This window comes from Triplophysa rosa, linkage group LG1, assembly GCF_024868665.1.
Source record: "Triplophysa rosa linkage group LG1, Trosa_1v2, whole genome shotgun sequence".
Classification (NCBI taxonomy): Eukaryota; Metazoa; Chordata; class Actinopteri; order Cypriniformes; family Nemacheilidae; genus Triplophysa; species Triplophysa rosa.
This window is the reverse complement of record NC_079890.1, coordinates 5,021,894-5,035,610: the sequence shown is the minus strand read 5'-3', so window position 1 is coordinate 5,035,610 and position 13,717 is coordinate 5,021,894. Positions and strand designations below refer to the sequence as shown.

Here is a 13,717-nt window from a genome sequence, read left to right as displayed (position 1 = left end):
GATGCACCTTTTACCTCCATCGGCACGTGGCCCGACTGCGAGGTTAGTATTTCTGAAATATTCAGATTCTGCTGACAAAGCAAGACATGAGGCATTGTATGCTGAACACAAAACTTTATTTTCTTGTCTTTGACAAATAAACTTAAAACTGAACCCTTCATTTTGTAGGGTCTTGTCTGCGCCAAGAGAGGAACACAGCTGCCTCGAGACCGATATTCCTTTCTCAGCTGCTGGTCAGGGATACGACTTTCCCTTCCTTGCTGTAGCGAGGATTCCGCTGTTCGCTGGGGGCGGGCCTCGTCTTCCAGGACTGGCCTGCTGTCTGGGCTGTGCACGCATTCTCTGCGTTCCCCAAGCATCAGGTGTCGGTGCTGCCGCTGGAGCCGGTCTTTTGGCCGTCGGCGGCCGGTAGAATGACCTGAGGCCTGCTTTTTGGAATCCTCAAACCACGCTTGGAACGCGCCTAGACCTTCTCCGAAGAGCCCAGATGGGGAGATCGGTGCGCTGGGGAACGCACTCCGATCCCGCTCGGGCAGGGTAGCCAGAGTCAGCCAGAGATGACGTTGCTCCTCCACCGTACTGGCCATAGCATGGCCCAATGACCCCAGAACCCCACGGGTCGCACAAAGGATATAATCCGCTGTGGAACGTACTTCCCCCATGAGCGTATCACATGGCATTCCTGCCGACATGGCCTCGCTCAGCTCTCCAACGCAGATGGCTTGATATGTCTGTAGCAAGGACATAGTGCTCAGAGCTCCTGCCGTACGTGCTTGCTCGCCGTAAACCTTGCCCAGTTGCTTAAAAGAGAAGCGGCAAGGGCCTGTCGGAAGAGTGGGAGTGCTTGTTATACCCATCTTTCTGGAGGGCGCTAGGTATGCTGCCAAGGAATGCTCCATTGGAGGGGCTGACATTAGTCCTGCTGCCTCGCTAAGCACCCGCTCTACGAATGTTATACTTTAAATTAATTTGTGGAAATACACTGAACAATGAATAGGTTTTCTTTGGCATTGTTTTTTGTTGATGTTGTTATTATTAGTAGTAGTTGCAGTAGTAGTACAAGAACACATTAACATGTTCAAAAACAATTTAGCTATAAATACATTAAGAACTGCACATCTGCAGGGCCTCACTGTAAGTGCAATTATTGTAAAACTCTGTGAAAGAACAGTACTTTGTAGGTGAAGCTGCTACCAGTTAACTACTGATCATTTACAAGAACAAGGTTAAAATCCTGGGAATTGATATACAGCACACATGTTGTAAGAGTACAGTAATCTACTATCAAACATATGTCCAGTGTTGTATTGTAATTTTACAGTATTACAGTATAATCATGTACAATCATTTGCAGAAAGGACCTGTAAGTCAATACACAGCACAACTACTGTATAAAAAACAGTACTTTGCAGGTGAAGCTGCTGCCTGTAAATTACTGTAAATTAGCTCTGAAAAGTTTTACAGTGTGTGCTTAAACATCAAGAGAACCACTGTATATAACAAACAGAGACTTTACTGACACTTTACTGCAGCGGCTCTTGTCAAAGCGGGATGTCAAAACGAAATCGTACCGTGCACTTCATTGATTTAACCACGAGTAGATGCAGACACAAATAATGCTTTAAATTACTTTAAGGGGGGAGGGACATGAACATTACTTCACCGTATGTGGAAGTCACAGCAGCAGCGTGTTCAGATTGAATGCTGCGTTTCGATTTACAGTTAACATTTTGTGTCAGATATGTTACGATATATATTGCAATAAAACCATACCCAATTTCATATATTGCATTGACTACTGTGACTACAGTATTGTGAAACTGTAAAGTTTTTGTTAGTAGGTATCAAAATGTATCAATTGTGTCCATAAAACGTCAGCTCTGTTTAGCTCTGTGTGTGTGTGTGCGTGCGTGCGTGCGTGCGTGCGTGCGCGTGTGTGTGTGTGTGCGTGCGTGCGTGCGTGCGTGCGTGCGTGCGTGTGTGTGTGTGTGTGCGGACTTGGTTTTTATATGTTAGTGGGGACCTAAACCTGAATGCACACCAACTCATGAGGACCCGTGTCACTGTGGGGACCAAACACAGAATTCCAAACACAGAGGTCCCCACAGGCACAAAAGCTTATAAATTGTACAGAACGATAATTTTTGAAAATCTAAAAATGCAAAAAGTTTTCTACGATCTTTAGGTTTAGGGGTTGGGTTAGGGGATAAAATATACAGTTTGTACAGTATACAACTCATTACGCCTGTGTGTGTGTGTGGGGTGTGGGGGGGGGGTGTGGATTGTAAATTAGTTAATACAAGCAATGTAAGACCCGAGTAAGCATTAAGTTACCATGGTTTTCACTTTATAATACTGTTCCGGATCATAAGTAATTACTTAATACTGATGTGGTAAGACCTGAGTAATTACTAAAAAATTACTATGATTTTCACAGAATAATTCATAAAGAGCAGAGTAATACTATTTTTAATAATTGCTAACAGGTTACCAAGAATTTCTTAATAGTTAATAATGATAACACAACTCTTCAGCTATTGTCCACCAGACTCATAATAAGCAACAAGGAGAAATATGTCAGATATGTTTGTGAGGTAAGCTGGCTAGTGATGCAGTGATTAGGAGGTGTAATTCTTAAGTTTCTTTCCTTTTAAATAAATAAAATAGAAAATAGTAAAAATATTCATTCGATTTATTTCATTGATGTGAATGATATGAAAAATAAAATCTGGATGAGGACCAGTTTGGTGATATAACATAATTCAGTTTACTAAAAGGAAAAAAAGTTAAAATTGTATTTTTAATGGTAAAGATCAAATATAACCAGTTTATTGACATAATTATTTTTAGCAGCTGTTAATGAGTAGTTAATAGTTAATTATTTTAAATGAGTGTTAGTTATTGTATAATTCTGCAGGAGACATACAGCATTCAGAATGACTATTAAATACGTAATACATTGTTTTAAATACTAATTGTTATTTACCTTAAACATCTGGATGCTGTTACCTAATGATTAGTTAATCTTTCTTCCTTATTAGTTATCAGTAATGACTACAGTGTTACTGAAGCACTAACTATTTGTTATGCATATCTACCTACTGTAAGTGTGAAACAGTATTATAACATTTGTTGTTACGGTTTCACGGTGATAATACAAAGAACATAAAAAATAGTAATATACTGTGACTGCCATAAATGAGAAAAAATCTCTTTGGTGACCATGCCCCAGAACCTCCAGATTTGGGCTAAGCCCCCAATCTCTACAATGTCTGGCTCCTACCCTGGCCAATTAATAGTAGATGCACTATACATTTATTGTTTTATATGTAGGTTGATTTCTCTAAACTGTTTCTCTAACTATTTCACTGCTGCTACGTGAATATATGACGTATCACAACACAACGAGGCATGTCCTGACAGTCACACATAGGCTATGTCCTACAGCTATAAAGTGCTGCCTTCGGAGCATTCAAAGGCAGAGAGGCATCAAGGCATGTCTGAACACAATGTTTGCTTTACTCCCTGTCTCCTGAGATACCTTCATCTGATCGATTTTGAAGGGAGCATCAGAATCAGAAGGAGCTTTATTACCAAGTATGTTTACACACACACAAGGAATTTGACTTGGCGACAGGAGCTTATTGCAGAAGAAAGTGTGCACATGGTGCAAACATAGTGCAAACATAGATGAAAGAGATAAAATATACATTAAGATAATATATATAATAATAATAATGCACTTTATACAAAAAGTGAAAAAATATAGACAAAAAACAACATATAATTGTTTAAATGAATGTGCAGATGTGCTATTTACAAGTTTATCGTATTGTTTCTCACAATGTCCAGTTTCCAGATGTTTATTTTTTACAGTGAGAGTAGAACTGTGTGAGCAGCTCCTGTGGCATGTTGAATTTCCTCTGCTGGCGAAGGAAGTACAACTTCTGCTGGGCTTTTTTAACGATGGAGTCTATGTGAGTGTCCCACTTCAGGTCCTGAGAGATGGTAGTGCCCAGGAACCTGAATGACTCTACTGCAGCCACAGTGTTGTTCATGATGGTGAGAGGGGGGAGTGCAGGGGGGGGGGGTTCTCCTGAAGTCCACGATCATCTCCACTGTTTTGAGAGTGTGAGCTCCAGGTTGTTGTGATTGCACCTGACAGCCAGCTCTGCAACCTCCTGTCTGTAAGCAGACTCGTCTCGATTGTGGATGAGGCCGATGATGGTAGTGTCATCTGCAAATTTCAGGAGCTTGACAGAGGAGTCTTTTGCAGTGCAATCGTTTGTATACAGGGAGAAGAGCAGTGGGGAGACCACGCATCCCTGAGGGGCACCAGTGCTGATTGTGAGAGTACTGGAGGTGAGTTTACCCAACTTCACTAGTTGCTGCCTGTCTGTTACTAAGTTAGTGATCCATTGACAGATTGGGGTGGGCACGGAGAGCTGGGTCAGTTTGTCTGAGAGAAGGTCAGGCATGATGGTATTAAAGGCCGAACTGAAGTCCACAAATAAGATCCTTGCGTAATTCCCAGGTCTATCAAGGTGTTGAAGAACATAATGCAGCCCCATGTTGACTGCATCATCAACAGACCTGTTTGCTCTGTAGGCAAACTGAAGAGGATCCAGCAAGGGTCCAGTGATGTCCTTCAGGTAGGCCAGGACCTACGTGAGTGCGACAAGTCTGTAGTCGTTAAGTCCCTCTTATTTTTAGATTTTTTGGGGACCGGAATGATAGTGGAGCGTTTGAAGCAGTGGGGAACGTCACAAAGCTCCAGAGATCTGTTGAAGATCTGTGTGTAGATGGGGGCCAGTTGGTCAGCGCAGACTTTTAAACAGGCAGGTAAAACACCATCTGGGTCTTCTGCTTCTTGAAGACCCGGTTCACATCCTCTACACATACCTTAAGTGCAGGTAGAAAGGTGGGGGAGGCAGGAGGGGGGGTTGCACGGGGGGTGGGTGAATGTATGAAGTGCAGATCAGAGCGGGTGTGGGGTGTGAGTCTGGTCTTTTCGAGGCAGTAAAACACATCCAGATCGTCAGCCAGTTGTTGATTCTCCACAGACTGTGGGGTGGTGTCTTGTACTTACCATTTCTGCTATAAAACTTTTTTCACTCCCTGCTGGCTAACTATGAAGGCATATTTGTAGCAATATTCAATTTAGAACGCAATATGCAATATGGCAATGCAATATGTAAAATGACAATGCATTTATGAATTTACATATACATTTTAAATAACATATGTGCAACATGAGGTACAAAATAAAAATGATCATTCAATAAAATAATATACATTTGTCAGTTCCTAGTTGCAATATGTAATTTAAAAGTGTATTTTAACGCTTTTTAAGTTGCAAAATTAAAATGAAAATGCATTCCGCAAAGTGATTATATATAGCTTAAGATAGTCAAGCAAAACGGCGGCAAAAAGACCATTCAAATGTTATTTTTCCTAAATGCATTAATACTAACACGTTGAACATTTGGGATTGCATTTTCATTTACATACAGCACATTGAGTGTTGCAAAATTCAATGTGGACTTGCATTTCTGGCCATGCCCCATCCCCCGTACAGCGTCATTGCGTAACGGTGAAGTGATACAAATGGTAAAAACAAGGTGACGCAACTCTCTCTCTCTGTCTCAATGGCTCTGAATGCATCTAACCACAGATGACCAACACAACTACATAAGTTTGCAATGCAGTTTGCATGCTGTAGGCTACCTATGGTTTTCGGACACTTTGAATCATAGAACTATGCTGTGTAACGATGAAACTGGCAAAATGTTTGGGAAACCCATCCCAGGTTCAGTTTCATTTATCAGTTGTCGATGTATGACCTAAAGTGGAACAGGCCAGACTGCATATTTCTGTCTAGGTGAGGAGTGTTAAGAGAAGCACTGGCATGATAAGCATCACCTTCTGGGAGAGTAAGCATGTTTTTAAACACGTTTGGTGAGTGATTCAGTTCGTCTCTATATTTCCTGAAACCCTCTTCTAACAGCCCTACTAGGCTTAATGGTAAGTTTTTATATTATTATTACATTTTTAAATGTTTTTTAATGTTCATTGTTAATATAGTTTAGAGGGGCAGACGATAATTCAGTGTAAGGCAGGCTGTGCTACATGTGGTACATTATGGCTAAACAAAAGTGACTTATCTGCCAAGACATGGTTACCCATACTCATTCTCCTGTGGCTTACTGTATGTAATGGTGACATTCTTGTTGGTCTAATTTTAATATTTAAATCACATAATACCTTGTGATATTTGTTCTGACCTTTAAACAAAATTTAAATATGCACACATGCCAAGGATTATAGTTCTGGAAACTAAGCACTTTGATATGATGCAGAATTAATAATAGATATTTAGATCTTGGCATGATGACACCTCAGTGTTAAGAGGAACAGCAAACACTACATACTGTATGAGTTTAAATAAGACCTGATTCTGATTTCATTTCTAAATGTTTAATCATTGTAATTTTTTTACTTTTCCATGTGAATAATCTGTTTATTTTATACGTGAAAATTAGTGCACATTGCCAATTTTATCTTTTAATGGAGTGCATCAATTTGTTATGTCCTGTTCAAATGTTTGCTTGATGAAATGTCAAAAAGCCAACAGTTTGGGTGTATTTTATTTTCCACATAATTCTTCTATGTGGCTTTTTTCAACCTGTTTATCTTAACTGAAAAATTGTCAGCTGGGGTTTTAATGTTCCACCTGAATCCATGAATGCATCTCATGCTAATTCAAAATATAGTTTATACAATGTTTATTGCGGTCAATGAAGAGCATAAAAAATGCCATCGCTGCTATTTGGTGAAAAAGTAAGAAAATATAATGAAAAGACATCAAAGCAGTTGTAATATTTTGGTGTATATCCACAACATAAATGCTGGAGATAAACTAAAATACTCACAAATACAAATACTTTAGTATTTGTCAATGTTATTAAGAAAAACTAAATTTGTTTGTTTCCGTGGGTGCTGATTTGAATTTTTAACAACATTTCTCAGAAATTGCTCACTCCTCCCTGTATACTCAACAGAACTAAGGAAAAAACATAAACCTGGCTATGTTAATGTCTAGTCCTGGTAACAAATACCCAGTAGCGAACCCTCAGGGCCCTCAAGGCCCTCTTTGATGACCTAAACTATCGTAAAAAATATATTTAAAAACTTTATAATACTATGTTCGGTTTTCCCTATTAGATATGTATATTTGACTTCATCGATCGAAGCGGACTCTATCCACGTGAGATTTCCAAGTCTCACAAGAGTAATTCAAGATCAGTCACAGTTCTGTGATGTCATACGCTGTCTGCGAAGCCTGCGCATGCTGCAAGAAGCTTACACAGGGTCGGGGCGCCTTCTAGTAGCATACCGCTGGCTGACAGTACAGTAAATTAATGGGAGAGATTAATTTTGATTGACAGTAAAACTGACCAATCATATAATTTTTCTAAATGTGCGTGCAATTGCTAAATTTCCGCCGTCTGGGGGGTTGTTCACCAACAGTCTCGTAAAGCAGAAAAAGCACATGAAGTTGGTTTGCCAACCGCCAAAAAACTGCAAAACAAGAAGAAATGTCATTCAAACGGCATGTGGATGAACTTTGTTTTCAAGTCTGATAAACGTTGTTCAAAACAACAGGAGGAAGACTTTGCTATCAAGTTATTTATGATTTATAAGGCCGCTGTGCCTCAATTCATTCTGGTTGCTGATGTGCACATTTGTTTATGTTGCTTGACGTTAGCTTTATTTGAGACGAGTGATTTTGACTGTGGCTGCATGCATATTTGCGGTTATTCTGCATAACAGTGACATTTTATCAGATAAATGGTAAATTTACTATGGTCAGTTCCATACATTTAGTTCACTGTAACGTTACCAGTTTAATATTAAGATTTAATCACAGTTTATTTGCTGGTGAATCTTTGTTTACTGTCTGCTAGTGTAGCACCGGTTTTCTTTGCTGAGAGCGCTCTCATGAGGTGTCGCTTTTTAAACTGGCATTGTGTACGTTAGTCTGTGTTGGTTTTATTTTCAGACTGGGAGGCAGTGTCTGTCATGTGGTCCATTATTCCACTGAAGAGCACATACACACGACACGTCGATCATAATGCATATGTGTAATAATGATTTGTATTTGTGTTGAGTGGTGCTGTGTTCGGCTTGTTTCGTTTCAAGTCTGGAGTAGCATTGTAAATGTATCATGTGGTAAGTGTGATGGTATAATGATGTATTCTCACTTCTATAGGAAAGCACAGTAAGGTAAAATACCTTAATGCACTGTGGTAAGTGTGTGTGTTGGGGGGAGGGGATGTTGCGTGTGCGCAGAGGACCAAGGCTCAAACGTCACGGTTCACTACTGCTGAATACTGTCACAATCTCCAGTCACCTCACCAGCATCTGTCACAAGCGGCAGCGCACTAAATTTCCCACAATCCCTCTTGGCATTTTACCTGCGATCAATTCCCGGTCATGCCACCTGCCATCACACTGTCCAAAATATCCGTAAAATTACAGTGAAATTCTTGCGTTTGGGGGGGACAACAACTGGCAGGTGTGGTTACCTGAAAATTTCCATAAAAATACGTAAAAAAACATGTAAACAGTTTACAGTTACAGTTTAAAACTGAAAATTACAGAAAATATTTGTATTATTAAAATATTTGTTTTACAATCCTTAACTGTATGTTTGACAGTAAAGTCTTGTGTTTTCTACAACTCTTAGTTGTGTGAACTTATTTCATTGAGTCCACTAAAAAGTATTTCTTAATATAAAATTATATTAAGATGTATAGATGATATACTCTTTACTTTAAAAAAAATAAGTTTTATTATTTTACACAGTTTATATTATTTTACTGTAAAATTAAGTGTAATTTCTTGTTAAATTGTTTTTGATATTTATTCACTGTATTTGTGCAGTATTTTTCACAGTTAACCAATGATCAATTAATTATTTATTTAACAATTAATAGCATTTTTACTGGAGAACAACAGTCCAAAAAGAGAAGAGCAACAAAAACACAACATCTACATCTGTCAAGATCTCACCATTAAACAACTCCACAAACAGCATTACCATCTCTGCTTATTACAAACTACTTTCACTTCATTTCTGTCAGACATCTACAAAAGTTCTGCTTGACAATGAACACATGCAGGTTTAGATGTTGATGGTGTTTGTATGCCACTTCAACACACAATCAGAGAGAATCAGCAGATCACATTTATAGGCTTTCACTGCTGTGACAAGCATGCTTTAAACAAACACCCATTTCAGTCAAATGTTAAATAATGAATGAGTGCTTTTAAGGACTGGGTATAGTGCTTTTTATTATTTGTATAGGGTTTTTTATGTTTGATGTTGAGTTGTGATTTTGTGTTTATATAAGTGTGTTTTTATTATTTTTATAAGTGTGTTTTTAGAGTTTTTGATGTATTTTTGCACTTGCACCTTGAGTCCAAACCAAACTTATCCATTGGGAACAATACAGTTTATTTAATTTCATTTCAAAGTCCCGTGAACCGGAAATGGCGATCGTCTTCAGTTTTCTGATGTATTTCCGAGTAAAATGAATGAATAATGAAATGAGAAAAACAGTGGAAATTCACTGGAAATTGACTGAATGCATAAAAACACGTGTTTCATTTTGAAATAAAACTGACAGCAGACTGATAGATGGAGAGGATGAGTTAATATTCTGTTTTGCATTGTATATAACCAATAGAGGGCGGAAGTACATTTTTTCAGATTTTATTGTTTTATTTTTACAAAGTGCATATTTTATTTTAATATTAAGAAACACTCTAGTGGACTCAAATGAAATAAGTTCCTTCCGCTAGGGGGCCCCCTCTCCCCTTATGTACTATGGACTCTCTCACTATTCGCACACTTCCTGTTTGAGCCGTATTTAAGCCATGCCTGTAACATGTATACTTTGCGAAGTATTGTCAGTTTTACTGCATACCGAGCGTTTCATTGTTTCTTGCCATAGTTTATGTTCATGTCTGTGTTTCTTGTTATGACCATTGTGCCTGTCTTTTGGATTACTGCTTTTGGATTACCTTCTTGTTTTGTCATTTGGTTGGACTGTCTCATGGTTTTTGGATTTACCTGCCTGCCCTTGACTACGATTTGCCTGCTGTCTTTGGATTGACTTTTAATAAACAACCTTCACTTGGAATCTCTACTTTCTGCAGTGTCTCGCTCGTTACAACCTGTAAATGTCTTGATAAAGAAATGCATAACAAACTAGTTTAAGGAAACAGATCCTCCAGTTTTAATATCCAACAACTAACATTTATATTATAGGCCTATTTTAGAAATGAAATGTCTGTAAAGAGACAACATTAACTGTCTCTAAAGTGTGCAAAACTGTGCAACATTCCTCCTGCCAACCAATCATACCATCTACTCTTCTTTCAGCCATTTGCTCAGACAGACTAGCTTATTAACATTTTCAGATGACAGAGCTGACCTCTTCTCTTATCACAAAGGTGACAAACAACAAAAGAAAACGTCATGCTGCAATGCATGCTGGGAGCATAAATGAGTTTTGTACTATGATGTTACCCAGCATGCATGAGGTTTTCTTTTGTTGTTTGTCACCATTGTTGAGATTCATACACTGATTCTTCATGTCTGTGTGATTCTAAACTCTCCTGTAGTTTCAGTTTTTATTTGCATCCTGTTATCACATGTGTTTCTCCACATCAAAATTATACCACGCTACACTGTTCTTTCAAGATAACCACACAATCCAGATGAGATATGTGAATCAAGCTATGAGATGATGGCTATGTCAACAACCAGCGCCATTTGACTGGATTCTTATTTTCATTGGCAAAACAAATGTAGTTTAAAAGCACACAGTTACAGAATGCCAAAATAAATCTAACTTTGAAACGTCTAGAGTTGACAGCACAACTCAAGGAAACACTGATCACCATGATGGGGAGTTTCAACAAATATTAAGTGTTAACCTGCCCACGGGCCCTGTGCATGTTAAGGGTTAAGTATTTTGTATTTGAAAATAAATGCCCACCCCTGGGCGCAGCACAGGTAGCACCACGGAGCGGGATACATACCTTTTACCACCTAGGAGCTCAGTGATGTTCCTACAGTACAAACACACAATTGACTAAATCACTACAGTTTATATTCAAATGGCACCTATTCAGTGTATAGGCCTTAAATTATGTCTAGATGACTAGATAAATTACTTGCTTCTATTAGTAAAATTGAAGAGGAAAAAAAATTGCATAATCTGCAGGGTTCCAGCACTGTTTCCAGCTTTGCCAGTCTGTCACAATCAGCTGAGGTTAGCATGGCTAATTTATGCTTCTGTTGTGCCAGCGCTGCGTTCAGTTGATCTTCATTGTATTGAAGCCGCCTTATAATTTCAAGAGTCGAATTCCAGCTCGTCGGTACATCCTGCATGAGAGACTTCTCTGTTAGTCCACGAGAGACCTTCAGCTCTGCAGTGTTAGTGGGACTGTGCTTAAAGTGTCCGACTATTTTACGGCACTTGGCTAAAACACTGTCCCGAAAAGCCATGGCGTCTTTGTATAACGTGCGCCACACAAGAAATATGCTCGAATTGTAAACTTGCAGCAGCAATCATATTGGGAGCACTGTCCGTTCCTATAGTTGTGACTTTGTCCGTTATACCAACTGACTCACTTTTTTAGCTTTTTCAATGTCATACAGTTCATGTATTCTCGTAACAATAGTTCCCCTCGAAGGTAACTGGTATGATGGGTCGCCTGCGGCAATCTGAATGATGTCTTGAAGCCCACTGTCTTGAACTATGCTGATGGGTCTGCAGTCTGTGGCGATCCATTTAGTGATGGAATTAGTTAGCTTTGCTGTTGTTGTTTTGTTGACAGGCTTGCCTCGGCTGCATTCTTCCAGTGTCCTTTGACGAGCACGGCTTGTTGACACTGTCTCAGCACTAGCATCTTTGCTAACATCTGCAAGAATATGTTTGACCCGAAGATGGTACTTCAAACTTGTTGTGCTTCGGTGTAGTTCATCATTACAATAAGTGCACACAACTTTTGTTTTATCCAAACTTCCATCTGGAAGCTTTTTATAACGAAACTTGCCATTCAGCAGACCAGGCGTCGTGTCATCTGCCATCATATTAAACAACGTAGCAGCGTTCGCTGTAACGTTAACCATATCACACAATGATAGATAACCATCCGCGCATATTAACGCGTTAAATTGTTTTGATAAAATGCATGCGTTAACGCGTGTACGTTGACAGCTCTAAATAATATAAAAATAAATATTTTTCTATGTTGTGTCTCACACAGGATAGTGATTCATTTTTTGACCTCTCGGGTGCTGATGTTTCAGTCGGTCTACCAGTGGAGGTAAGATTTTGATCAGCAGCATATGAATAATAACAATGCAAACATTAAAACCTTTAATGATTTCTTTTTCTAAACAGAGTGGTCATCAAAGTTCAGCCAACCCATTTTTACCAACAGCACAGGTAAAACTTTCTTTCTTTTTTATTTATTTATATAGCACACATAATACAACAGTTGTTTCCCAATGTGCTTTACAATAATAATACAGAACAAACAATCACATACAAAACATAAACTGTAAAAATAAACAAGACATCATAAAAGCTATCCAACAACTGACAACTGATCCACCTCCATCATACAGACCCCCAGGATAAGTTTAATAAGTGGCCTCTTAGCAGCGCCTTAAACATAGGCAAGAACTTTGCCGATCTAACCAGAGGAGTGAGATAATTCCAAAGTTTGGGACCGGTTCGGAAGAATGCTCTGTAATTTAGTCAAAACTTTATTTAATTTCACCATATAGTGAATTACAGTTCTGTCACGACAACTCTCGGAGAGTTTAGCATGGGAATGTACATGACATATAAATGAGGTTTTTTTCTTTGTTTCTCGCTTTCTTTGCAACAAATTACATGTTCCGGTAACCACTGTTACAAAGAATGTAAACTCATATAAAATTGTCAAAAAAAAAGTCAAACTGCCCATGTAAAGGAAACACAGATCACCAAAATGGTGACCAAACATTTTTTATAAAACATCAACATCTAAACCTTTGTTAATTCTCAATGAGAGCTTCTGTAGAGGTCTGACAGAAATAAAGTAAATCTGGTTAATAATAAGTGAAGCTGGTAATGCTGTTTGTGGAGTTGTTTATTCCTCTACTGCTGAGATCTAGATATATTTAATGTGCTTTTATTATCTTCAGTTGATTTCATCTAAGGCTGTGGCTGAAGTCAGTTGTAGTTCTTGTGTTACTCTTTCCTTCAGTGATCCTGCTCATTATCATCAGGTGTTCATCCCTAATGCTCTATCATCACTTAATTAATCATATTATCAATTATTTACATGGCTCGTTGGAATGCTTGATTTTGATTGGCCAGTCGCATTTGTAGGTTAGTGCTGCATTTGTAGGTTCGTTATTCCCAGATAACAACCTCTCTATGAAGAGTGTTTGCTTTAGTTGAGCTCTTGACTCTACAGTGTTTAACTTCTCTTCCTCTGGCTGCTGTAACTGTGTGTTTGCTGTATAGGGCACATCCGTTATACTGAGTAATGCCAAAGAGTCTTTGATGATAGTATGATCATGGGTAAATGTTGAGCAGAAAACTGTCAGTTAGTGTGATAGTAGAGAGTGAGATTCTGCTGGTTT

At 38.7% G+C, this 13,717-nt stretch overlaps 1 protein-coding gene across 5 annotated transcripts in view; it reads left to right on the top strand.

The window, feature by feature from the left end:
• Positions 1-5,706: 5,706 nt before the first annotated feature.
• Positions 5,707-13,717, top strand: part of si:cabz01007807.1 (uncharacterized) — a 28,493-nt gene continuing 20,482 nt past the window's right edge. For 2 of the 5 annotated variants that reach the window (XM_057343182.1, XM_057343175.1), the window contains exons 1-3: positions 5,707-6,024; positions 12,346-12,405; positions 12,483-12,527. In XM_057343182.1, coding sequence (XP_057199165.1) covers positions 6,022-6,024; positions 12,346-12,405; positions 12,483-12,527 — 108 coding nt within the window. In that variant the 5' untranslated portion in view covers positions 5,707-6,021. Of the gene's footprint in view, positions 6,025-12,345; positions 12,406-12,482; positions 12,528-13,717 lie in introns of those variants that run through there. The other 3 variants (XM_057343208.1, XM_057343199.1, XM_057343191.1) reach the window with 2 other exon arrangements.